At 37.7% G+C, this 25,196-nt stretch overlaps 1 protein-coding gene across 1 annotated transcript; it reads left to right on the top strand.

The window, feature by feature from the left end:
• The first annotated feature begins 72 nt into the window (after nt 1-72).
• LOC306865595 (zinc finger CCCH domain-containing protein 7A-like) lies at nt 73-23,438 on the top strand. The gene is made up of 23 exons (XM_079410301.1): nt 73-311; nt 2,547-2,652; nt 3,119-3,158; nt 3,245-3,442; nt 3,652-3,810; nt 3,888-3,968; nt 4,133-4,186; nt 4,260-4,299; nt 4,615-4,922; nt 5,014-5,257; nt 9,534-9,565; nt 9,654-9,825; nt 9,941-10,099; nt 10,181-10,386; nt 10,695-10,795; nt 11,809-11,990; nt 12,072-12,142; nt 12,221-12,357; nt 15,982-16,087; nt 16,212-16,320; nt 20,729-20,862; nt 21,862-22,025; nt 22,108-23,438. The coding sequence occupies exons 2-23, from the start codon at nt 2,585-2,587 to the stop codon at nt 22,295-22,297; spliced, it is 2,955 nt and encodes a 984-aa protein (XP_079266427.1). The 5' UTR covers nt 73-311; nt 2,547-2,584; the 3' UTR covers nt 22,298-23,438.
• Nucleotides 23,439-25,196: the final 1,758 nt, after the last annotated feature.

A 25,196-nucleotide genomic window follows, 5' to 3' on the forward strand; every position in this document is an offset into this window, starting at 1 on the left:
TAACTTGATTACAAATTAAATAAATGTTCAGAAACCATAGATACTATGTATAGGCCCTACACACACACACACACACAATTTTACGTTTTATATTGATTTAGCTAGTTAGCATGGCATCGTCGGTTTGGAAATGAGCGCAGCAGTGTCTAAAGAGGGCGCTGTAACCATCTTCAGCCGCTAAATGAAAAAGTGAACAAGACTTCAGGAAGATCACGTTGCCCAAACAGAGACGGGACCGACGAACACGTGAAATCATTACCGATTGATTGTATGGGCCACTCTCTTTCCCGCTGAACACTGATCTATTTAAGGTGAGTATTTGTTTTAGGTTAGTGTCTTCTATATTTTGTTCATATGCTCGGGTGGCCGCTGGGTGAGTGACTGAGTGGGCAGAGGTGCAGGCTAAAAATGCTATCATGCTAGTTTACCTAGCGACTGCTCACACAAGAGTTTGCATGACCAAACATTGACTAGCACACAACATCTGAGTCTTTCTGGTTTCACGGATAAACGGCTCAGAGTCTCGGTGCCAGCCTTACAGCAAAAATGCCCACTGAAGTTGTGCGTTTGTGAAAGCATTTGGCTGTGCTTCAATAATGAGCGAGCTTTCTCTGTAGATTTAGACGTCGAATGCGCTCTTGAACAAACGGGTCAGTTTGAGGCGAAGTTAGTGTTTCTTAATCGCGGATGCTTTGAAACGCGGCTTTCTTTATGAACTATGCGAGAAGTTTCTCTGGCGACATCAACCCTTTTCTGTCAATGCCCCTTGTCTGAAGTTAAGGAAGTATGTTGTTTTATACTGCTTTCCTTGCTGGTTTTGCCGGTGTAGTGCCGAATTCTGACCCCCGCCAGATTATTACCCCCCTAGTATTGTTAGGTTTAGGGTTAGGTGTGGGGGAGGGGTTATGATTAGGGGTGGGGTTAGGATTAGGCAATCAGGTAGCGATTTCAACGAGGGGGGTAATAATTTGGCAGGGAGTCGAAAATAGGCACAACACCGGGTATAGTCCGTAATGAAATGTAGTATATCTTTGTCCGATATGTTGTGAATGAATCAGTTTGCAAACCCGAACAGAAGGATTTGTCGCTCAATCGTTGAACTGATTGATATCTTTTGGGTTTGTGATGAGTTGATAGTGAGAACACTTCTAGAATAATCCAGATATGTGATTACATTTTAGCATTCTTTATATTACCAATACATTATATTTAGTTTCAAGTTACTTTTTCTATGTATTTCTAAGCTGTTGCACAAAACTAATAATTATGGAAGCCCGTTCCCGCCACCTTAAGAAAAAATATGTTAAAGGTGCCATAGAATGAAAAACTGTCTTTACCCTGGCATATTTAAATAATAACAGTTCTGTACATGGAAATGACATACAGTGAGCCTCAAACACCATAGTTTCTTCCTTCATATGTAAATCTCGTGATTAAAAAAGACCACTGAAAAACAGGCGAATCAGAACATAACACCGACTGTGACGCAACAGTCGGGATCACTACGCCCCCAACATTTGCATAAACCGCCCTTGTTCTAAGCCGGCCGAACCATCAGAAGCTCTCTGCAGGTAATGTTATTGTAAATAAACAAGCGCAGACAACAGCGAAAATAACAAAATAAATGTTATGTTCCAGGCCGTGCAGGGGGTGTGAAGTGCAGGTCAAAGCTTAACGAATAGATGTTCATTTCGATGATTTGTTAGTTTTTTTATTAGCGGTCACTTTCCATATGCATCAAATGCATAAGCCCACAGTAGCCCAATCTCCTCTCGCTAGCACAAAGCATCAGTGTTCGTTACCGTGGCAACCGCTTGGTCTTCAGCATCCCACACCGCTTCTTGCAGGTCATGTGAATGTGAAAAATGTGGCTTAAAGTACAATGACTAATTCAGGATACAGTATTATTGATCATGCATACAGGCAAGCATAAGAACCCAGAATTTGAACACAACACCCAAAGTTGCATGTTGAGCGTTTTCCTATAGAAAACCGTTATAGAAAATGCTGCATAAGAGTTGCTGTTTTGCGTTGCATTCATATTTTGGGTCCACCTGAATGCCTGTATATACAGTATGCATGATCATTAAATTATGTACTGAATTTGGTTCAATCTGTCTTTGTACTTCAAGCCACGTTAAGCAGTTTTCAGGTTAAGCGTTTGTCCTGCAAGAAGCTGTGTGGGATGTTGAAGACCAAGCGGTTGCTGTGGTAACGAACAACGATGCTTTGTGCTTTTGAAATGAGATGGCTTGTGATGCGTGAAAGGGATCTATTTGAGCATATAATGTGTCATGGTTTTACGTCATCGTTCAATCGTCGAATTGATTCTTTGAAGCAAACTGTTCTGAAGAACCAGTTTGCACGAATAAAAGTCGAGCATCCCCTCACTGTTGAGAAAACACACCTTTTTTTGAACATGAATACTTTCCCAGTACTTTTCCTATTTCACTATAAGACATGTCGATACGTGATAATTAGGAAAATTTGTTAAATCAATGTAGGCCTATCTGTCTGATTTCTGTATATATTTATATAAATCGTAGGTGTTGACCACAGTCAAGTCCTGCACACGTATGGGAAGATGTCAGCCACAGGGCAGGACCGAAGCAGCCGGTGGCAGGACATTCAGAAGGGCTTGCAGTTCATTCAGTAAGTGTTCAGTGTGTAAACCTGTGAGTCAAGTCACCTTTATTTATATAGCGCTTTTAACTATACAGATTGTGTCAAAGCACTTAACATTATCAAATTGGAGGATAGTGTCAGTAATGTATAAAAATAAGATTAAACGCTCAATTTTCAGTTAAGGCATTTCATTATTGAATTCAGTGATGTCAGATGTGAGCATCAGCAAGTTTTGATCATGAAGAGACGACTTCAGTGGCTACAGAGATAAATAGTTTCAAGCTGACTTCATCCACTGATGTTTTATTTCTGTCCTATCAAAGGAATTTGGTTGCGGTTCAAACACTTTCTGGAATGCAAATTACACACAGCTTTGTCACCCAACCTCACTTTTTCATGGCATGTTGTTTCTCTGCAAATCTGTCATTCCACATGTTCTTTGCACCTGTGTTGTAATGGTTTCAGATTGTTTTCTTAATCTACTTAATTGTAGGTCTACCCTGCCTTTTCCTGGCAGTCAAGAGCAGTATGAGGTATGTGGTTTCCACTCACAATCAATCCAGCACTGATCGCAGTTGTGCATTAGATGTTTATATTATGCACTGATTCGTTCCTCTAGGTGTTCATCCAGAGTTTGGTGAGGAATCTGTTTGGCGAGGGAAATGATGTGTTCCTTGAAGGCCAATGGGCGCGATCTGTTGAATTATACACAGAGGCCTTAAACATAGCAGAGTATGCAGAATCGGAGGACATCCTCATCTCTCAAAGCCTGAAAGAGAAGCTTTATGCGAACCGTGCTGCATCCTACTTGAACATTGTAAGAATATGCATTCATACGTATATGCAACTTTTATTCAGCAAGGATGCGTTAAATTGATCAAGAATGACAACAAAGGCATTTCTAATGTTGCAATTGTTTTTTTTTTGTTTTTTTTCATGCAGTGTTTGATGACGCTTATGCTGCAAAGTTAATTGTCCCAGTTGGTTTTTAAATTCATTGTAATGTTTTTGTGGTTATTGATGCAGGGACTGCACGATCAAGCCCTACAGGACTCTGAAAAAGCTCTTCAACTCAATGAAAGCAACTACAGAGCACTTTACCGGAAAGCTCAATCTCTAAAAGAAATGGGAAGACATCAAGAGGCTTACGAGGTGGTTGCTAAATGCTCCATGGCAATGCCTCAGGTCAGAGCACTTTACTCTTGGGTTTTAATCAAGCCTTTTTACATTACTTGGTTCTTCAAGTTTAATTTGCCTTGCAGGATACTCGTGTGATTGAAATGACCCAGGAGCTTGCCAAAATGTTGGGATTGAAAATCCGTAAAGCTTATGTCAGAAGCAAGGTAAAAAAAAAAAACAAGCAAAAAAATTGGGGTGGGTCTACTTTATAGCTAGTTGGGGAAAAATTAGTTAGTTACAATTGTGCCAGGAAAAATAAAGCTCATAATCCATATTTATTTCTCTGATCAGACTTTTTTTTTTTTTTTTTTTCTTTTTTTGAAATTAGCCTGCCTTAAATGCATTGCCTGGTTCAAGTCTATCAGGAGCGGATAATGATAAGGTAAGATGGTGTGTATGTGTGTTTAAAATAATTAATTTCAGCAACCCTACTGAGCTACTTTATTTCCCAACAGCATACTCGCAGCTCTTCCTCTGTGGAGGATATTGAAATGGGTAAGTCAGTGTATACCTACCATCAGTAATGTTACTACTGGTCAAAAGTTTTGGATCAGTAAGATTTTTTTTTTTTTTTTTTTTTAGGAAGTTAATACTTTTATACAGCAAGGATACACTAAATTGATCATAATGACAGTAAAAATCATTTGTAATGTTACAAAATAATAATTTTTTTTATTAAAAAAATAAAAAATTCACAACTGATTTCAGAAGGTTGACACTGAAGTCTGGAGAAATGGCTGTTTAATACATTAATTTAATACATACTGTTAAATTTAATACATTTAAAGCAATGCCTCCTTGTCTCCATAGAAGTGGGCCAGTCTATGCAGGGCATGGGCGACCCAGTACAAGTCACCATGCCATTGTGTTCTACAGTAAGTGAGAAGGAAGAAGTAGAGTCCAAGCCTCTTGTTGGTGTCATCTCACCTCCGGTCGTCCCGGTTGAGTCCCATAATCCAGAGCCTGTTCCCATGCCCATACATATGCCCATGGCTAACGGAACCAGGCCCAATGACTCTTACACAGTACCAGACACCGGCTTGGACTATGATACAGATATTATCGGGGATGATCTGGATGAGCTGTTGGACAGAGCAAGTCCTCCTGAGATGTCTTTGGTAAGCTTGAGGAGGGCCACATTTCTGCTTTTGGTTGGAGTGCGTACAAGACATGTTAATTATTATTATTTTTTTTTCTTTCCCTACCCAGGATATTCCCACAGTGGATGGACCTATTCCATTACCGACCAGTATTGCCGTCAGTAGTTCAATACAGAGTTCTTTGCTCATGCCTTCCCACCTGGGCCATCCGTTTTTGAGTATGGCTCCACATTGCACAGTAAATTTGCCCGCACTGTATCACAAGCCAATTTCATCGTATTCTCTTGGTCTGGACACATTTTCATCACCCCTGGATTCATTGGATAGTTTGTCAATTTCAGAGTCTCCGACAGGTGCGTTGCTCATCATGGCTTCTTAGTAAGTAGGATCTTAATCCCAAAGTATATTTTGGTTTTTATACGTACACTAGGTTATGCATACAGTGCATGTGACGCAATAGTAGCATAGTACATATGCACCCAAATATTTTGCACTAATTTTGTCCATTAGTGTGGCAACACTACAAGTGGGTCGTATCAACACAGAAGTATACTTTGGGCTTTGGTCATCTCAACATACTTGCATCCAGGATCCAAAATTAGTCATTTGCCTCACCTAAAAATGCTGAGTGAATTAAGATAATTTACCAGCCCTAAAGATTTGTTACTCCGCTATGTTACGTAGGGCTGTGCAGACGAATCGCCTTCGATTATGAACGAGATATTGCGTAGCTTGTCAGTGAACTACAGCTCTGTGTAGTAATTGCCGCTCCATCTGAAAGCAGGAGATGGCGATTTACTGCTAATCAAGAAACCGGCTTTACTGATGAGATGCGCATGATAATCGAATTCGATTAATTGCACAGCCCTACGTAACGTTGCTGAGTAACAGATCTTTAATGTTACGTTGTTGAGCATGTTTCCTGGTGTATTTGTGATGAATGGCATGGGTCACATTCGCTAATAATTGCATGGATTATTCTGTATGGATTATTCTGTATTTGCACGCACAGGAGAATATCTCAAGTAAAATACATTTGTATGCATTTTAGTTTTGTACGTTTGTTCTTAAAAGGGTCATGAACTGAGAAACCAAAATTCCCTTGATCTTTTGACATAAGTAGGGGTGGTTATTGTTTACATTCTATCGATATCAATACCGGTACTTATCGATACTGTTATCGATACTATTTGGTGCAAAAAGATATGATGTGAAAAGTTGTTGAAAATTTCAAGCTATTTTATTACTACTGAACTTAAGCAACTGTATTAAAGCTCTTCAGTCAGGAGCAGGGAGTTATTTTTCTCTTGTGTTTTATTTTAGTAACATTAAAGGAATAGTTCACCCATAAATGAAAATTGTCATTTACTCACTCTCAAGTTGAAAACCTGATTGAGTTTCTTTCTTCTGTTAAACATAAATTATTTTGAAGAATGTGTTAATTTTTATTCTTGTGCTGAACACAAAAATATATTTTGAAGGATGTGTGTAACCAAACAGCTGCTGGTTGCTGACTTCCATTTTTTTTTTTTTTTTTTTAATGTTTAAATGTTTTTTTTATCAAAGTCAGTGGGGACCAGCAACTATTTGGTTACCCACATTCTTCAAAATATATTTTGTGTTCAGGACAAGAATAAAAATGAATACAGGTTTGGTACAACATTAAATTTTGGGGTGAACTATCTCTTTAATGACAATCGGCAGCATGTTTAGTACTGTTGCTATAAGAGCTGCATGCATCTGTTTCTCTCTTAACTGTTTACTTTCACTTTAGACATAACTTTATATTTAAACTGTGTTTTTGACATTATTAGTGCAATCAGACGATAACTAAGTAATCGTGCTGTTTGACTGGCCTTTACTGTACACACGCTTCAGGTGTACTCGCTCTAAATAAGCGCACGTCAGAGCAGCACGCGAATGAAATGTTTAACCGGCAAGGTTTTAAACTAAAGCACACGCAAATAATGTACTTTTGTGATTGCGCATAAGTGCAGTGTCTCGTGAGTGTAACTTTACTTTACTTACTTTACTTTTGTCATTTAGCAGACGCTTTTGTCCAAAGCGACTTACAAATAAGAAAAAGTAACTAAAACTAAAAAGTTACAACTCTATAAATACTATCTACCCACATATTTAAGAAAATAAAGAAATTAAATAAAATTAACACATGCATATAACAACAACATTTCAATAATAAACATATCAATGAAAAAATTAAATAAAAAGCTACTACTATCCCTTGCCGGTGTCCCTGCCCGGTGGAGTCGCACGGTAGAGTCGATGGTCTTTACACTCTTTGGTCTTCACACTAAGAGGGCTTCACACGACGACTGCCGCGACCGCTGCCGCGGTATAATAACCTTCATTATACCAATCTAACAAATGATCATTTCAATTCAGCTGGACCCACTTTCCTGTTTATCAACTACAAATGGCCAAGCAAGTGCACACACTGACAAGATACACGATACAGTACGAGACCAAACGCGATTTCAGCAACTCTCATCCTAGTAAACAAAATAAGCGTTTCCTAGCAACGGCAAATGCGCTAAACACTGAGTCAAGTAAATACACTTACGAGCTGATTTTAAACTTCCGCTGATAGACTGCTTCTCTTAAAGACCACTTCCATTACACTGCCTTCTGCTGGCGCTTGAACCCACTTTCCTGTTTATCAACTACAAATGGCCAAGCAAGTGCACACACTGACAAGATACACGATACAGTACGAGACCAAACGCGATTTCAGCAACTCTCATCCTAGTAACTCTACCGCTGAATCAACATTTGATGTGAATGTATCTCGCGAGTTGCAGTTGGAGCTGGAGCCGGGAGACATAGTAAATACATCACATTTCTTGAGGTAGATGTTGTTTTGTTAGTAAAGGTTTCATTATATTACTGGTGTTGCCTCCTTTGTTCACTATTACACTACTGCATATATTGCTTAGTTTTAACGTGAGCCCCCACTTTCGAACGTTTCACTCTTGCCGCCACTGATTGCACGCAAACACACACCGCACATGCGCACGGATATCACACGCTCATTGAGCAAACGTCGGCCACATAATTCAGTGAAGAAAAATGTCAAGCAGCAGCTTCTAATTAGTCATTAACATTGAAGTATACGGAGATAAAACAACGCAAGTATCGATAACAGTATCGTTTGTCCTGAAGCTTACCGGAAGTCCGGTATTGACCCAATTACGTACCGGTCCAAAAAATACCGGTTCTCTGTATCCAACTCTACATATAAGAGGTCATTTCTTAAACATCCTGTAAGTTTTAGAACTCAATTTAGTTAAAGATTGAAACTAAATGACGATGCTGTGCTGACTATATTGGATCCGACAGTAATGTAGCAACACACACGTGTGAGTAAATGTTTTCATTGCGTAGTCACTGTTTCTTTGTATGTTTCTGAGTATCTTTGCATTTTTGACCTAAAACACAGCAGCTTCTTATCTATGAGGAATGAATGTACACTGTCAAACCTACACAACGTTTAGTCAATCATAGCAGTGGGCGTTTACTTCCGAGTCTACAATCCACCACGCCTATTCAAACAGTGTGTAATGATGAGGGGCGTTAAAACGGTACAGAAAATGGCCTAATATGTCTAAATTATGATGTAGAAATCTTTCTTTATAAGTGGACCTTTTAGAACGGCACAAAATAAAAAAAACAAAGGCAGTTCATTACCCCTTTAACATCGTTCTGATGTTAGTGAATTTGAAATATTCGAAATGACCGGTCGCGTGCAGGAGGTTAGTCATTTGCATAAAACACGGCAAAACCAACTCCATATAAAGGATTTCCATCACTCGCCACTGTTTGCAGATGCGCTCTCGCCTATGAAAGCTTGTTTCTATCACGGAATAAAACATTTAAAAAAATAATTGTGATTTTTCTAACTCTGAATTACGAGATGTGAACTTGCAAATGTGAGAGAAAAAGTCGCAATTCTTTTAAAATGTTTTATTCTGTGGCAGAATCAAGCGTTCACACTCGCCTGATCCTCGCGCAATGCCAAGCTTGTAATTCTCAGCAGTTCTCACAATAAGCACCTCATACATGCCAGCGGTACATGCGTGTAAATCGGTGTTTTTCAGAGAAACCTCACAGCAGAACATACGACGCAGCTTTTCTCACTCTTCCACTTGTATATGATGGAATGTATTTAAGATTAAATTGTATTATTTATTAATTACTTTATATTATATATAATTGTATAATACAATTAATGCAATATACTTGAATATAATTATAGTTGTGCTAGGATGAACTAAATCTTAACACGATTATAAGTGCTTTTTGTGTATGTATGGTTTGAATTTTATTAATTTTTGGTGAATCGTGATTTGTTCTTAAAATGTTCATACGTACATTTCACGCACAAATTTGTGCATACGCAAGCATAGTGAATGAGATCCATTGTTTAATTCACTGAAACTTTAATGTATTAGCCTATAGTGTAGATCCCATGTAGTGTTGAGTATATGTAGGTTTTTTTGGGTTTTTTTTTTTTTTTTTGGTCATCACAAATATTTACTTTGGACCCTGATGCCACTGATTCCTTTGCTCATTTCTGTTTTCTCTTTTGTTTTTTAATTCCTTATGGACCAGATAAACCTTTTAGTCAGCATCATTTTATGCTGGTAAGAGTTCATTTACAACAATATGATAAACATTTTCCTGAACATGAAGCTGTGCTTTTTGGTTAATCTCAGTTATTTGCTCTTTCAGATGAGTAATAGCGACATGCCAGTGCCAACCATTCCACCCATCGGCATGGGTTTCAGCACATCCGATGGGACATTTGTGCAGGATTATCCACCGCAGTTGGACCTTGCCAAGAACCCACTTGCTGATTCCCATGAATTTAAACAGGCCTGTTCCTCATGCTACATTAAAACTGGTAAGTAGCAGTCATGCAGGAGTGTTGCTAGACAGCGTTTCCAGTGTATGACCTTATAAAGATGCAAACACTGAGGTTTTGCATTAGGTTGTTGTTCACCTGATTTTATTTACAGGCCCTGGAGTGCTGGATTACAATTACCATCCAGAGGACCACAAATGCAAAAAAGATTTGCTTTTGGGAAGAACCAAACATTCTGAACTTCCAACATGGAAACTTATTCGGCCGAGACCCACTAAAAACCAGTACATGGGGCCGTATTATATTTGCAAAGGTAATTGCAGTGATCTCCTTTGAGGCTTTATTTTACAGTTTCACAGATTATTTGCTAAAATATTCAAATTCTGCTTTATAGATGTGGCGATTGGACAAGAATGCCAGTATCTTGGCCATTGCACCTTTGCTTATTGCCAAGAGGAAATTGACGTGTGGACGCTAGAACGCAAAGGCTTCATCTGCAGAGAAAATCTGTGTGATCCTTATGGATCTAAACCTAAGATCAATTTGACTGTGCCCAAAATCTTACAGGAGCACCATGGGATATTTATGTTCCTCTGTGAGGTAAAACGTGCCATTGTTTGAATGGCTTGTTTATTGTAGCTATGACTAACTAATCCATGATACATCTGGAGGTCAGCCGACCAAAATAAATCAAGATTATGATTAGCCCTTTTTCCTGTTGGAGATTTGTTTTTTTAGCAGCTGACTGTGTGTCTTTTAACACACCTTTCATTTCATCATTGAACTGGAATGACCGGTTTTCAAACAAATAGATTTTTAGTTTCTCTGTTTGTTTTTCGTCATTGCTGAAATTGGCATTGGTTTAAAGAAGCTGTACAAATACCTAACATGTGTGACTTGGTCTGTAGGTGTGTTTTGATCACAAACCCAGAATAATCAGCAAAACCAATAAGGACAACCCCAGTCTATGCTCTCACCCAGTGACAAAGCATGCGTTTGAGGAAAAGAAGTAAGCATCTCTTCTTGTGAAGACATGTCCAGACACTGAAGATCATTGCACACTGCCTCCGAAACTTTCGTCCGTCATAAAAAAAAATTCTGATCTTGTTCAATATTTTTTTGCGTTTTCGAATCTGTAGCATGCATTTTGATAGGAAGTGATGAGGAATACGAAGAAACGAACATTTCGGACTCGGTGTGCAAATGACCTTAAATGTGCAGATTCATGCTTTGCAGTGAATGCCGTTGGTCTGAATTAATGACTTCATCTGACCAGATCAGGGCTGGGCAATATATTCAGTGCCTTTTTGTTTGAGCATTAAATTTAAACTGTCAGTGGGTCAACTTCGCACCCACACCTTGTCCATGACTTGTTTGAGAGTTAGTTACACTTAATTTTAAGGTGTCCTTGTTAAAGTGTAATTATACATTACAAAAGTAAGTGCATGTAACGTAACAAGGACACCTTAAAATAAAGTGTTACTTGAGTCTTATGACATGATTACAGTAATCAACATTTGAATCGGATCAAAAAAGTTAATCAAAGTTGTCCTAAGACAAGAACGCATTTGACAACTTTGAAGGTTTTGATTCACTTCAAATGTTTACTACTGTATTTTCGGCAAACTATGTCAGTGAATTAATACATTATCACTACATACAAATCTACTGTTAGATAGTATTAATAATATGGTATGAACAAGATCAATTATTAATAAAAAAACTATAAATTATTAATAAATTCTACTATTACTAAATTAAGCATTAAAAAATTGATTATTTTTAAGTAAGTGGTTTCTCGCCCATTTAAGCCATTTCAGAGCAAATACACTACAAAATATGCAGTTTAGCAGTCTTTACTTTTATTTGGTCTAATATTTTTATATAAAGCCTTCTAGAGAGCCAGGTAGTGATGAGATTTTTATTTTTATAGTCTGTATTGCCTGGCCCTAGGTTAGACTGCTTTAATTTAAAAAAAAAAATGTAGTATTAACACTTTAATTTTTTTTTTTTTTTCCTCAGGTGCCTTGTACATTATTTAAGGGACAAAACTGTCAGGTACTCCAAAATCCGTCCGTACTTCCCTCATTTCCAGATGGATCTGTGTAGGCATGAGGTGCGGTACGGCTGCCAGAGAGAGGATTACTGCTTTTACTCCCACAGCCTCATCGAGCTCAAAGTATGGATGATGCAGAGTGAACAAGGTGAGCTGCCGCTCGAGACTCATGAATTATCCGACATGAACGCTGACAGGAAAAGCTAACTGTTGTGTTGGCTTGTTTCAGGTATCACACATGAAGGTATTGTCCAGGAGTCACACAAATATTGGAATATGGATGCTGCTGTTCATGCTCAGGTAGAATTTATAAATTCGTACTAATAGATGGTATACCTGCGAGAGATGTCTTATGATGTTCTTGTGCCAATCCCATAGGAGCTCCCACCGTCCCTGCGCAGCTTTGGACCAGCTAACCTGAAGATGCAGTTTGTATGTTCTCAGTGTTGGAGGAACGGCCAAGTCAGCGAGCCAGACAAAAACAAGAAGTACTGCAGTGCAAAGGCCCGGCATCCGTGAGTCCAGCTCATTTTATCAAAAAATGGAAATTCTGTAATTTACTCTAATTTTCTATCAAACCCAAACAACTTTCCTTCGTGGAACACTAAAGGAGAAATGATCATGAAAGTGAATAGAAGAACGTGAATCCCCTTTAATTTTATAGGTGAAAATGGCCAGTACATTCTTCAAAAATTTTTCCTTTTGTTTCCTGGAAGAAATAAAGTCCAGTGCTTAAAGTTCTCCGGCACCGTGCCAGATATCCGGCATGCAGTGTTTGGCTGTGGAAAGAAATAGTCCTACATTTTAAAAAACAAACACAAAAATTTGTTTATCACTTTCGAGTCCACGAGTTCTCCTACCAATGGTATGAGAGGAGCACAGCTTTCACTCTCAACCAAACTAACATTACTAGCCAATCAGAATTTTTTTGGTCTTATAAACACGAGATGTGCATAATAGTATCCAATTGTTGAGTCGCAGTCTTATGAATGGAGAAGCGCGACAAAAAGCTGCGAGGCGCGATGGTCAAAGATGTCCATGTAGTAGGGGTGGGACAATAAATCGATATGGCGATATATCGCGATCCTTCTCCATGCGATACGAGAATCGATATCTGGCGACAAATATCAATATTTTCATTAATACAATAAGGCGCTCTAAATAGATTGCCTTGCGTCTAAAAATGCGTGGAAATCACGGCCGTGCCATTTCCAGCTTCTTTCCAAAGCACTCTGAGCAACCATGAACCACGTTCTCTATGAAGATGAAGCACGAGGAACCGAAGGATAAACAGATTTCCAGCCACTGTATTAGCTCTACTGCTATATTATATATGTTTATGGAGATGAGAACTAAAAAAACTCCCCCGGAAGTGCCAGAACAGCTATCAGCGTGGACCATAGGCACCGATTATGTTATTATTGTAGAGCGCATATTCAGTCCGTGAGTAGCCTCTCGGCCCGGATCGCTGGTGGATATTGTGATGTATCATTATATGATTGTCTAGCAATATATCGATTATCGTTATTGTGAGCCATGCATCGTGATTATATCGTATCGTGAGGTACCCTGCGAATCCTACCCCTACCATGTAGTGCATATTTACATAGAAAAGCTCATTAAAAAGCAGCGGAGTCATGTCATCTCCATACGATCGATATGATTCCCAGAGCAAATTTACTAGGATTTTTGAAAATTGTGTGTCCTGTTCACACACAATCTCTTATGTGTGGTATGTATGTAATGGTAACTTACCAGTAATTTTCCAGTAAAGGCTGGTACTTATGTGTGAAAGGGGCTAAACTCTTCCTCTGCATTTATAAACTTATAAACCTTTGCCAGCACAGGAGAATACATCAACCTGTGTCTAAATATGCCATGTATTGTACGTCACGATTTCAAGATAAGTTTCTGCATTTGGCCAAATATTAAAATTTAATGAGTTTAAACATCGTTTAATCATGCTGTAAAGTTAACGTCACCTGTAAAGTTAATACACCATTATGTATTATATTTGTTATAATACATAATGTACTTAAGTTGGTTATGTAAGGGATAATCAACGGTTTGCCGTGCATTAAAGTGCCCCTGTTATGGGTAATGAAAGGTTCATATTTTGTTTTTGGGAGTCCCCAATAAAAGGTTGACATGCGTGCAAGGTCAAAAAACACTTTCATTTTCTTATTATATGCATTTATTTTTACCTTACTTGCTCAACGACTCCCAAACGATTCGCTCAATGATAAATTTTTCCAAACCCCTCCTTTGCGTGACTCTAATCTGTGGTGGTTGGTCTATTTCATTTAAAGCAGTGCTGCTTTGTGTACAGCCGTTACCGGGGAAACAGCTATTTTTAAAGGAACACTCCACTTTTTTAAAAAATAGGCTCATTTTCCAACTCCCCAAGAGTTAAACAGTTGAGTTTTACCGTTTTTGAATCCATTCAGCCGATCTCCGGGTCTGGCGGTAGCACTTTTAGCGTAGCTTAGCATAATCATTGAATCTGTTTAGACCGTTAGCATCTCGCTCAAAAATGACCAAAGAGTTTCGATATTTTTCCTTTTTAAAGCTTGACTCTTCTGAAGTTTGTGTGCTAAGACTGACTAGGTAACTAGTCTATGCTAAGCTACGTTAAAAGTGCTACCGCCAGACCAGGAGATCAGTTAAATGGATTCAAAAATGGTAAAACTCAACTGTTTAACTCTTGGGGAAATGGAAAATGAGCCTATTTCCAAAAAAAGTGGAGTGTTCCTTTAACGCTCCATCTAGTGGCAACAAGTTGGCGGGATATATGCTAATGTTTCATGTTGACGTCAACATGAAACGGCTTAAGAGTCGTTTTAAAAACGACTCGTTTCAATGATTGAGTCGACTCTTTCTTTTGAGACAATAACTTTTATACACGGTGCACTTTCAGATTTAAAACTTTGCAGGATGTTTTCATTCACTTAGAGCTGTGTTACACACTGCATGAAAGGTAATTTTCAAAAATCCATAATAGGGGCAATTTAAATGATTTTAAATGCACGACGTGGAGGCCAAGAACCACCTGACGTGAAGCCTCCGCAAAGTGCATTTAAAATAATTTAAAGCACGGCAAACCGTTGATTGTCCTGCTTATTCCATGGTCATTTGTCAAGTTATAGACAAGTTAAAAATAGTTTTGCTCTTTGCAGCGCAATATTTGACCGGAAGGGTAAAAATGATTGTGTGCGCAGCGCAATCTGCGATCTCCGACTTCTCTCTCCCTCTCTCTGTGTGTGTGCATCAATTAAAGCAGTGCATTAATATGGAACAGTGATTAAACTGACTTGGAACGACCTGTGCATTAAACGGTTTTAATGCATACCTGCCAGCCAATCAGAATCCAGTTTTCAGACAGACCATGGAATAAGTTCATTTTATGTATAGGCGTATTACGTTATGTATTTTAACAGTGTTTAATAAAACCATGTAATTACTTGGGTTTTGTTATTTTATTTGAGTCAGTTATTATTGCCTCATCGTTAGTTTATATATAAATAGTCATACTAAAGCCTGGTTTTCACTTAGGTCTATTTGTTACTAAAAAATATCAGAATACTTAATTGTCAGTAGATTACTTCATTACCAAAATAATCCTTAGTTACAGCCCTAGATTAGTTAAAATATTTCTGCATTGTTTTGCTTTTTGTAATTAAGACTAATATTTTGTCATTTTAAAAGTTATTAAAATATTGTCTCTTTCTAGTGAACCAAGGATCTGTTTTTTGTCTCATCTCGTGAGCGTATTATTACACCCCTAGTGTCGATAAGCAGCAAGAGAGCTCATAATTTTCCAAGTTTATGATATAGCTTTCATTCTTCAGGTCAACCATATATTCATGAAGAAAAAATCAGTTTGAATAAGGAAATCAATAACTTTGCCATAGTATCGTTTCAAATGTTAAAGTTGCCACAGTCATTGCATGTGCTGCCCCATACCCAACCCCCGCCCCCAGAAAAAAGTTCAGGCTCAGGATTTTTTTTTTTTTTTTTTTTGCTTTAACCCCTGTCATACAGTTTGAGTAATTTGACAGATTTTTAACTTTAATTCACAAAACTGCCATTTTAACTTAAATATTCTGATAACATCTCATGTGTTACTTTCTGTGGACCAGCTGGTCTAAAGAGAGACGGGTGGTTCTGGTTAGCTCTATTGAACGGAAAAAGTGGACTACAGTTCGACCTCTCCCAACCAAAAAGCCTATTCCTGCTCAGTTTGAAGTAGGTGAAATATTTTTATTTCATGCTAAAAACATTGGCCCTTGTTTTCAAAATGAACATAAATTGATGGTTTTTAAATACTGTCACTGTCTCTTGAATAATTGTTATTCCTGCATGTTCGCAGATTTGTATGCATGTGTCAGCTGGAAAAAAGTGTCAGTACATTGGAAACTGCTCCTTTGCTCACAGCACAGAAGAGCGAGATCTGTGGACCTTCATGAAAGATAACAATAGTAAGTTCCTTATGCATTTAAATGCATTACAGCAATTTAGGAATAATATATACATTGTTCAATTTGATTGCATAATCGTTGTTCAGGGTTTAGGTTTTGTTTTGGCTTTATTGGTCATTATTTTCAGATTATTACAAACAATAGAGTGAGTAGTGTTATGTACTCTTTTTGTTTGTTTAAAGTAATGTTTAATTAAAAGATCATAACTTGGTCATCCTCCCAAATAATTTAATCAACAGTCCAGTAGCTGTAAGCTTATTCATACACTACGGTTCAAATCTGGGGTCAATAAGATTTTAAAATGTTTATGAAAGAAGTCTCTCATGGTCACCAAGGCTGCATTTATTTGATCAAAAATACAAAACAAAAGGGTCAAATTGTGGAATATTATTACTGTTGGGGAATTTACAGTTAAATCCAAGGACATTGTTACATGAGTGAAGACCAGGGATCAGAGATGCAATCAACTGAAGAAAAATAGTTTGCAGTTTTATATGCAGAAGTCAGATTCAATACTCGCAAGGAGTTTGTAGGCCGCTCTGCATACACTCTCCATACAACAGTAATTATACTCTTAACAGAGGTGCCTAGCTTATAGAGGTGCCGAGTTATGACTTGGGTAAAAAAAACTTCTGATTGGTTAAGTCGTAGAAAAACATGCAAAATCTTATCAGATGTACATAAAGTTCAAAGCATATATCCAAAGGTTATTTAGGTGACGAGATTTAGAGTTCACAAGCAACGTGTCGCTCCCAAGACGTAAATGTGGCACGGTAAAAAAATGCACAGACCTAATTACTGCAATTAATATTGCATAGGCTTATATACAATAGTAAAATCCATATAACCTTAAAACAACCCAATCACCTATCAATAAAAGGACGGGAGAAAAGATGAGTTTTTAACAGACATTTAAATTCAGACACTGTAGAAGCAGTTCTGATAGATGGAGGCAGAGTGTTCCATAATTTGATACCAGCAACAGAGAATCTCCCCTCCATAATAGTCTTGTTCTGGGAACCCACGACATGTGTGTATTCTGAGATCTCATTATCTGACAGGATTGTGGATAGTAAGCAACTCTGAAAGATTGGGGAGCAAGACAATTCAAAATATTTAACTCTATAAGGTACTGCAGCGGTAAGCAGTACAGCGAGTGTAAAATAGGTGAAATATGTACCATTTTGAACCAACTGAAGTCGATGTACAGATGAGAATGGCAAGCCAAAGTAAAGCGAGTCGCGAAAATATGAGAGCATGTATTACAGTCTCAAAACTCTTCGCTAATCTACAAAGATGGTAGAAGCCGGCGCTCACAGTTGTGCTAAAATCAGTTTTGTCCTTTTGATCCAAACAAAACAACTTGTTTTATCATTATTAAGATGTAGAAACTTATTTGTAAGCCAAGTTTTCAGTTCAAGCAGACAGGCAGTTAATTGATTTACAGCAGAATTAGCAGAGTATTAAATCACAGAGTATCATAATGATACACCAAATCTCCTAAATATAGATCCCATGGGTAACATATACAGTGAAAACCCCGGTTTTAAATTCAAATTCAAATTTTATTTGTCACATACATATACATACATAGTACGACATGTAGTGAAATGTATTGTACGACTGTCCAACAAATTGTCCAACAAAATTAAGAAAAACCTCGTTTACAAAAATACAAATAGAAAAAGTACAGTAAATATAAAAAAACATATATATATATATATATATATATATATATATATATATATATATATATATATATATATGTATGTATATATACACACACACACACACAAAATACTTGAGGAAATATTAACATAATAAAGGAGAAAGCTTTGGGAATGTCTGCACAGGGGGATTTAACACAGAATCAATAGCTGAAAATAGTGTTCTGGAGCAATGAGAATTTTTGGCAATGATTTCTGACAAATGTTTCCCCTTTGCAGCCTTTTGAAATGTGCGCAATGAGTCCCTCAGCATTTCATAGGATACTTGAAGCCTGTCTTTCTTCCACTTGCGTTCACATTGGTGACATTGCTGTCTAAGCGCCCAGATATCACTATTCATTCATGGTTGTGATCGGTGCTTGAAATTAATAAGCTTGCGCTGTGCGATAAGGTCTAAAATGTTAGAACACCTGTTATTAAAGAAATACAACTGATCCTCAACTTTCATGTTAAAGATAACGAAGTAAAAGGTTGGTGAGCCTCCAAGTACATATCAGAGAAATCATCACTGGACTGCAGTTAAAACACGTGACCAGCGCTCTTGAGTTAATGTAGTACATGGTGAAGGCAACAAAGCTGTGAACAATACAAGTATATGATCGGAAAGAGGGGCATTACATGTCTCAATGTCCGCGATAGACAGACCATAGGTCAAGACCAGATCTAATGTATGGCCGAGGCAGTGAGTGGAGCCAATGACCCATTGCACACAGTTCAGAGAGAACATAAGATTTAAAAAGCATTATTAAAACTGAGCAACCACATTGCTACATTAAACTATGTAAAATGTTAAGCTGGTCACAGTGCCATTCACTTAATGCCTCATCTGCAGTCGTTCTAGATACACATTAATACTGAATTAGCAGCGCTCTTACTGCATGACTTCAGTGGCGCCAGTGCGACTATAGGTTAAAGAGCTTAAAATACGGTCACGCAAGTTAACAGCTTAAAGTATCAGTTTAGATATTAATATGGCAACACTTTACAATAAGGTTCAATAGTTAACATTAATTACATTAGTTAACATGAAATAAGAATGAACAATACTTCCACAGCATTTATTAATCTTAGTTCATGTTCATTTCAGCATTTACTAATGCATTGTTAAAATCACAAGTTGTGTTTGTAAACATTAATGCACTGTGAACGAACATGAACAATGAACGACTGCATTTTTATTAACCTTAAAGATTAATAAATTGTGTAATGCATTGTTAGTTAATACAGTAATGTTAACAAATGACATCTTATTGTAAAGTGTTACCATTAATATTTATTCATCATACTGTTGAACTTGACAGTATTTTCTCTCTTGTAACTTCATAGGAGCTCCAAAGAAGACCGAGAAAGCCAGAGTCTTTCTCTGCCCAACCCCCCAAGGTTTCTATAGATATCACGATATATTGATATTGTGAACTCTTATGGCCACAATAACCGTGATATGAAAAATCTAATATCGTGACAGCCCTATCGAAGACAATAGGGACACTAAAAACATCACAGGAAACGCCAAAAGTAGACGGCCTGCCACACACACCGGCGCCATCTAATCAGGAACTTACCCCAAACATCCTGATATGAAGTACTTTTTCTCAGCTAGAGGTTTCAGAAAATATTCTTCATTATTTTCTAATGTTTAAAGAGAAAAAAATAAACTAAATGCTTTAATTGTAAATTGGTCATGTAGATGAGAGGGCCCTAATGACCTCCGTGATCTAAGCTGTCATTGTAAGTCAGAAGAATAAATGTGTGTTTTCATGTGTTGGGTGCTTTTCTCAAACCAAGGAGAGAGCACATTCCAGTGTGAGACACTATTCAAGCTTCACATGGGAAACTCCTTCAAATCATTTAATATTTCGAAGAATAACATTAATCACCAACTTACTAAACCACTCGAAAGGATATATTGAAGCAGCAATGGATTCCAGAATCCCCTTCATTTCCACTTTCAATTTTAATTTCATTTTAAACTGTATTCCTGTGATGTAAAGCTGAATTTTCAGCATCATTACTTCAGTCTTTAGTGTCACATGATACTTCAGAAATCATTCTAATATGCTGATTTGATGTTAATCAATGTAAACGTCTTTTATTGTGACTTTTGGTCGCCTTTATATACTGCGCTTCATACAGTACAGATTGTTTCATCCATCTCAGTTCAAGTTTTCACACACAAACGCAACAGGTCGGGTCAAACGATTTATTTAATTATGTTGGTAATAGGCACTTAGCTAAAGCCAAAATAAGTTTTGTGGCTTTCAACCTTCTTTTTGATCTGAATGGTGTGTGGAAAACTACTTTTAAACAGAAAATGTCAGAATATTTCCGTACATATTTACAGCTGGTCTATTCGGACGGGATTAACATTACTTGAGGTAATTTCTCTGGACCTTTCTACAGAAGGTAAAAATTGCCATAATCTTGTAAAACTAATCCCGTCCGAATAGGGTTTAAATCCCTTTAGGGGCCCTGTAGAGCACTATTAATCCAGATTTGGTAATCTGAATAGGTGTGTATCTGGATTATTGTGGTCCAATTCAATTTTGCTTTGAAAAACCAGCAGAATATTAAAATGGATTATTCTGATCCAGCTTTTTGAGCACCTGGCCCTCTGTGCTGACAGATACTGATGTTGTGACTGATTTATCATGTATACCTTATGTCTGTGTTTGTGTATGTAGTTGCAGACATGGAGCAGCTGTATGAAAAGTGGCTGCAGTCTCAGAAGCCAGGCTGGAGTGAGGAGAGCAGCAGCAACGCTAACCGAGAGAACGGCAAACAAATTCACATGCCCACGGATTACGCTGAGGAAGTGGTATGGAAACTTGAGCAGCATTCATATTTCTGCACATCATTGTCACGCTCTTCTTACTCTGACACAACCTTGGTCTGTTTTAGTGTCCTATACACATAGACAAGGAAATTACAAAATGCTGACTGTCAAGGACATCACGCGCACACACCTCAGGGGTTTTATCTCATGTTTGCATGCTCTTGTCTGTCCTGCTGCGTCTCTCTATTTTCTCTTGGACTACAGTTTGGTGTTTCAAGAAAAAATTGTTCCACTTAATGTATCTCAACCTCTGCAATGTGTCCCAGTGCATTGTGCTCTCTAGCTGTTTAAACACTCAACACGTTCTGCATGTAAAATTTATAAGGTAAAGTGTAGTGAGTTAATATTAATTGCGAAATACAGATATTGCTTGGCAACCTTACTGGGAGCATTGTGTCGTAACTTAATAAATACTCATGAATCATGTTAGCTCACCAACTGATTAGCAAATACTCAACATCTGTATTTCAGGCAGTGAGTTTGGCCTTCTGGGCCAAATGTCAAATAATTCAATTAATATTCATGAGCAAATCCTTCACCCAAATAATGGTAATAGTGAAATAGTTCACTTTACAAGTAAATTGCATACAGACCCTGAAAAAACACGAGGTGGTTCATTTGTGGCTTTTAATTTGTATTAATATATTTAGCCATTTTAAATGATTTATGTTTTCATCAATATTTGAATGTTCATTAACTAATAATTATATAATATTTCACTCACACACACACACACACATATATATCTCATTCAAAAAATTTGGGATCAGCAAGATTGTTTTATTTTATATTTAATAAATTACTATTGTACCATGTTCTTGGTCAAATACATGTAGCACGATATTGATATACGCATATATCGTGTGTGTGTATAGATAGATACATGTGTAATATTTTGCACATTTTCTTTTCTAAAAGTGACTTAACATTCCTTTTCTGAAAGTGAATACATTCCTCAATCTCTAAATGCTGTTTCATCAGGCTGGCAACCATTGCTGGTTGTGTGGGAAGAACTGCAACAGTGATAAGCAGTGGCAGCAGCATATCACCTCCGAGAAGCACAAAGAACGAGTGTTCAACTCCGAGGACGATCAGAACTGCTGGCAGTATCGCTTCCCCACAGGAACCTTCAAAGTTTGCGAATGGTCAGTCTAACACCACTCTTATCACATTAACCGTTAACAGACGTCGCTGACAGACGTTTTTTTTTTTTTTTACTCGCTCCAGGTTCCTCAAGGGTACCTGCACAGAGGAGGAGCTTTGTAAGATGGCACACGGAGATGAGGAGCTGAAGGAATGGAAGGACAGAAGAGAATTTCTTTTGATGAAACTTGCCAAAGCCAGAAAAGATCACTTGATAGCACCAAACGATAATGACTTTGGCAAATATAGTTTTCTGCTTGAAGATATTAAGTAATGTTTTAATTAATCTGAATCTGTTAATGCAGGGTGTTCTGGAACTATGATGTATTGAATCGGGCGAGCGTGGTGTGGCTCTCCGGAGGAGGAGGGCATCTTCCTTCTGGGTTTTCACTGAAAGCACAGAGCTGGCCTTGTGTTCAGAGTAATCACGGCTTTGTTGCTTTTATCACCGGTTAAAAATAAACACACCATTGCCTTTTATGTTTCTTTTATTAAATAGCACACAGCGGATCACCTTTCAGGAACTGGATTTTGCTCTTGAAACCCAACGCAGAAGACAAGAAATAGCGCATCTGAGATTCCAGTGTCAAATTCCCTCCCTTTTTGTTTTTTTTTGTTTTTTTTCTCTTAACCACGGTTTGTTTGGGAATGTTGGGTCCGGAATCTGTTATTCTACATCCGCACAGAATTACTTTACTATGTTGTGTGGTTGCTGTGTTAATGCCTGTTGGTATTCTATATGGATCGACATAAACACAAAGTCGTGTTATTTTCAGTGTCTGTAGTTCCTGAAAGCAAAATGGCGAGGGAAGTAATACCATAAGTGTATTAATGAAAATTGATAACAGAAACTGACATGTAGGCGAATTATATCAAGACATATTTTATCCACTAGATGGAGACAGAATAAGTGACAACCTGCCAGCTGCACTTCTGTATCTTTATAAATGCATTTTGGGCTGGATCTGCTGTACATTTCCTGTAATATTGCATTTTATTTCCATTTAAATGCTTGTTTGATCTAATAAAACTGGTGTATGCGAGTATGTTTTTGTTTATATTCAGCAAGCATGTTTAGTTAAAGTAGTAAAATCTGCACCTTTTACAGTAAAGTAACAGTAAAGTCACTTACAATGTTACTATTTATTTCTATTTCAAATAAATGCTGTTCTTGAGCAGCAAATCAGCATATCGGAATGATTTCTGAAGGATCATGTGACCTGCGAGACTGAAGTAATGATGCTGAAAATCAGCTTTGCATCAGTAATAAAATGAATTTTAAAATGTTCAAACAAAGTTACTTGTCTTGGTGGGTATTTTTATTTAATTTTTTTCTCAATTTTACCAAGGTAAAGTAAAAATTTGCTAATTTTTTTTGTGTGATTTGTTCCAAATAAAAGACTTTGTTGACGCACAAGTTGCAAAAACTAGACTAATCTTTCAAGCAATGCTGATGAACCGAGTTCACACTGCACACGCTTTGAGATGCGTGGCGTTTTCTTCACAGTTCTGCACTGCATGTACAGGTACGTCTCAAAACATTTGAATACCGTGAAAAAGGTCAATATTTTTTGTCACTCATTTCAGAAAGTGAAACCCATATATTATATAGATTCATTACACAGAGTGAAATATTTCAAGCCTTTATTTCTTGAAATTTTGATGATTATGGCTTACAGATAATGAAAACCCAAAATTCAGTGTTGGTTGGGCCTCCTTTTGCATGAATTACTGCATCAGTGCGGCTTGGCATGGAGGCATTCAACCTGTGGCACTGCTCAGGTGTAATGGAAGCCCAGGTTGCTTTGATAGCGGCCTTCAGGTCATCTGCATTGTTGGGTCTGGTGTCTCTCATCTTCCTCTTGACAATACTCCATAGATTCTCTATGGGGTTCAGGTCAGGCGAGTTTGCTGGCCAATCAAGCACAGTATCACCATGGCCACTGAACCAGCTTTTGGTACCTTTGGCAGTGTGGGCAGGTGCCAAGTCCTGCTGGAAAATGAAATCAGCATCTCCATAAAGCTTGTCAGCAGAAGGAAGCATGAAGTGCTCTAAAATTTCCTGGTAGATGGCTGCGTTGACTGTGGACTTCAGAAAACACAGTGGACCAACACCAGCAGATGACATGGCAGCCCAAATCATCACTGACTGTGGAAACTTCACACTGGACTTCAAGCAACATGGATTCTGTGCCTCTCCACTCTTCCTTCAGACTCTGGGACCTTGATTTCCAAATGAAATGCAAAATTTACTTTCATCTGAAAAGAGGACTTTGGACCACTGAGCAACAGTCCAGTTCTTTTTCTCCACAGCCCAGGTAAGACGCTTCTGACGTTGTCTCTGGTTCAGAAGTGGCTTGGTAGCTCTTTTCCTGAAGACGTCTGAGCGTGGTGACTCTTGATGCAGTGACTCCAGCTTCAGTCCACTCCTTGAGAAGCTCATACAAGTGGTTGAATCAGCTTTGTTTGACAGTATTCTCAAGCTTGACCTTTTCCTACCCAAATTCTTCCTTCCAGTCAACTTTGCATTTAATATGCTTTGATACAGCACTCTGTAAACAGCAACACCTTTCAGTAATGACCTTCTGTGACTTACCCTCGTTGTGGAGGGCGTCAATGTTCGTCTGCTGGATAATTGCCAAGTCAGCAGTCTTCTCCATTATTGTGGTTTCAAAGAACAAGAGATACCCGGAATTTATACTGTAGGGATGGTCATTAATTGAAACTCATATGTAAATATTGTAATATATTGAGATACTGATTTTTGACTTTCATGAGCTGTAAGCTCTAATCATCAAAATAAAAAAAAACGTTTGAAATATTTTACTTTACATGTAATGAATCTAAAATATATGAAAGTTTCACTTTTTGAAATGTTACAAGAAAAAATGAACTTTTTCACGATATTCAAATTTTTTTGAGATGTAAATGTACAGTGGTTTGTCTTCATCTGAGCTTGTTTGATGCATCTAAAGTGTCCCCATCTTCCTTGTGTTGTTATACACTAGCAGCAAGTGATTACAATAAATTACTCTAACTGAAGAAAAAAAACTTTGCATTAGGTCTAAATTACTGAATTCAGCAGGTCATCATCAACCCTTTTTGTGGTTTTTGGGCCAAAAACAGGAAGTGTTTCCAACACAAAGCAGTATGACTAATAAATGCCATACCTT

The sequence above is a fragment of the Barbus barbus genome, assembly GCF_936440315.1.
Source record: "Barbus barbus genome assembly, chromosome: 4".
NCBI classification, from domain to species: domain Eukaryota; kingdom Metazoa; phylum Chordata; class Actinopteri; order Cypriniformes; family Cyprinidae; genus Barbus; species Barbus barbus.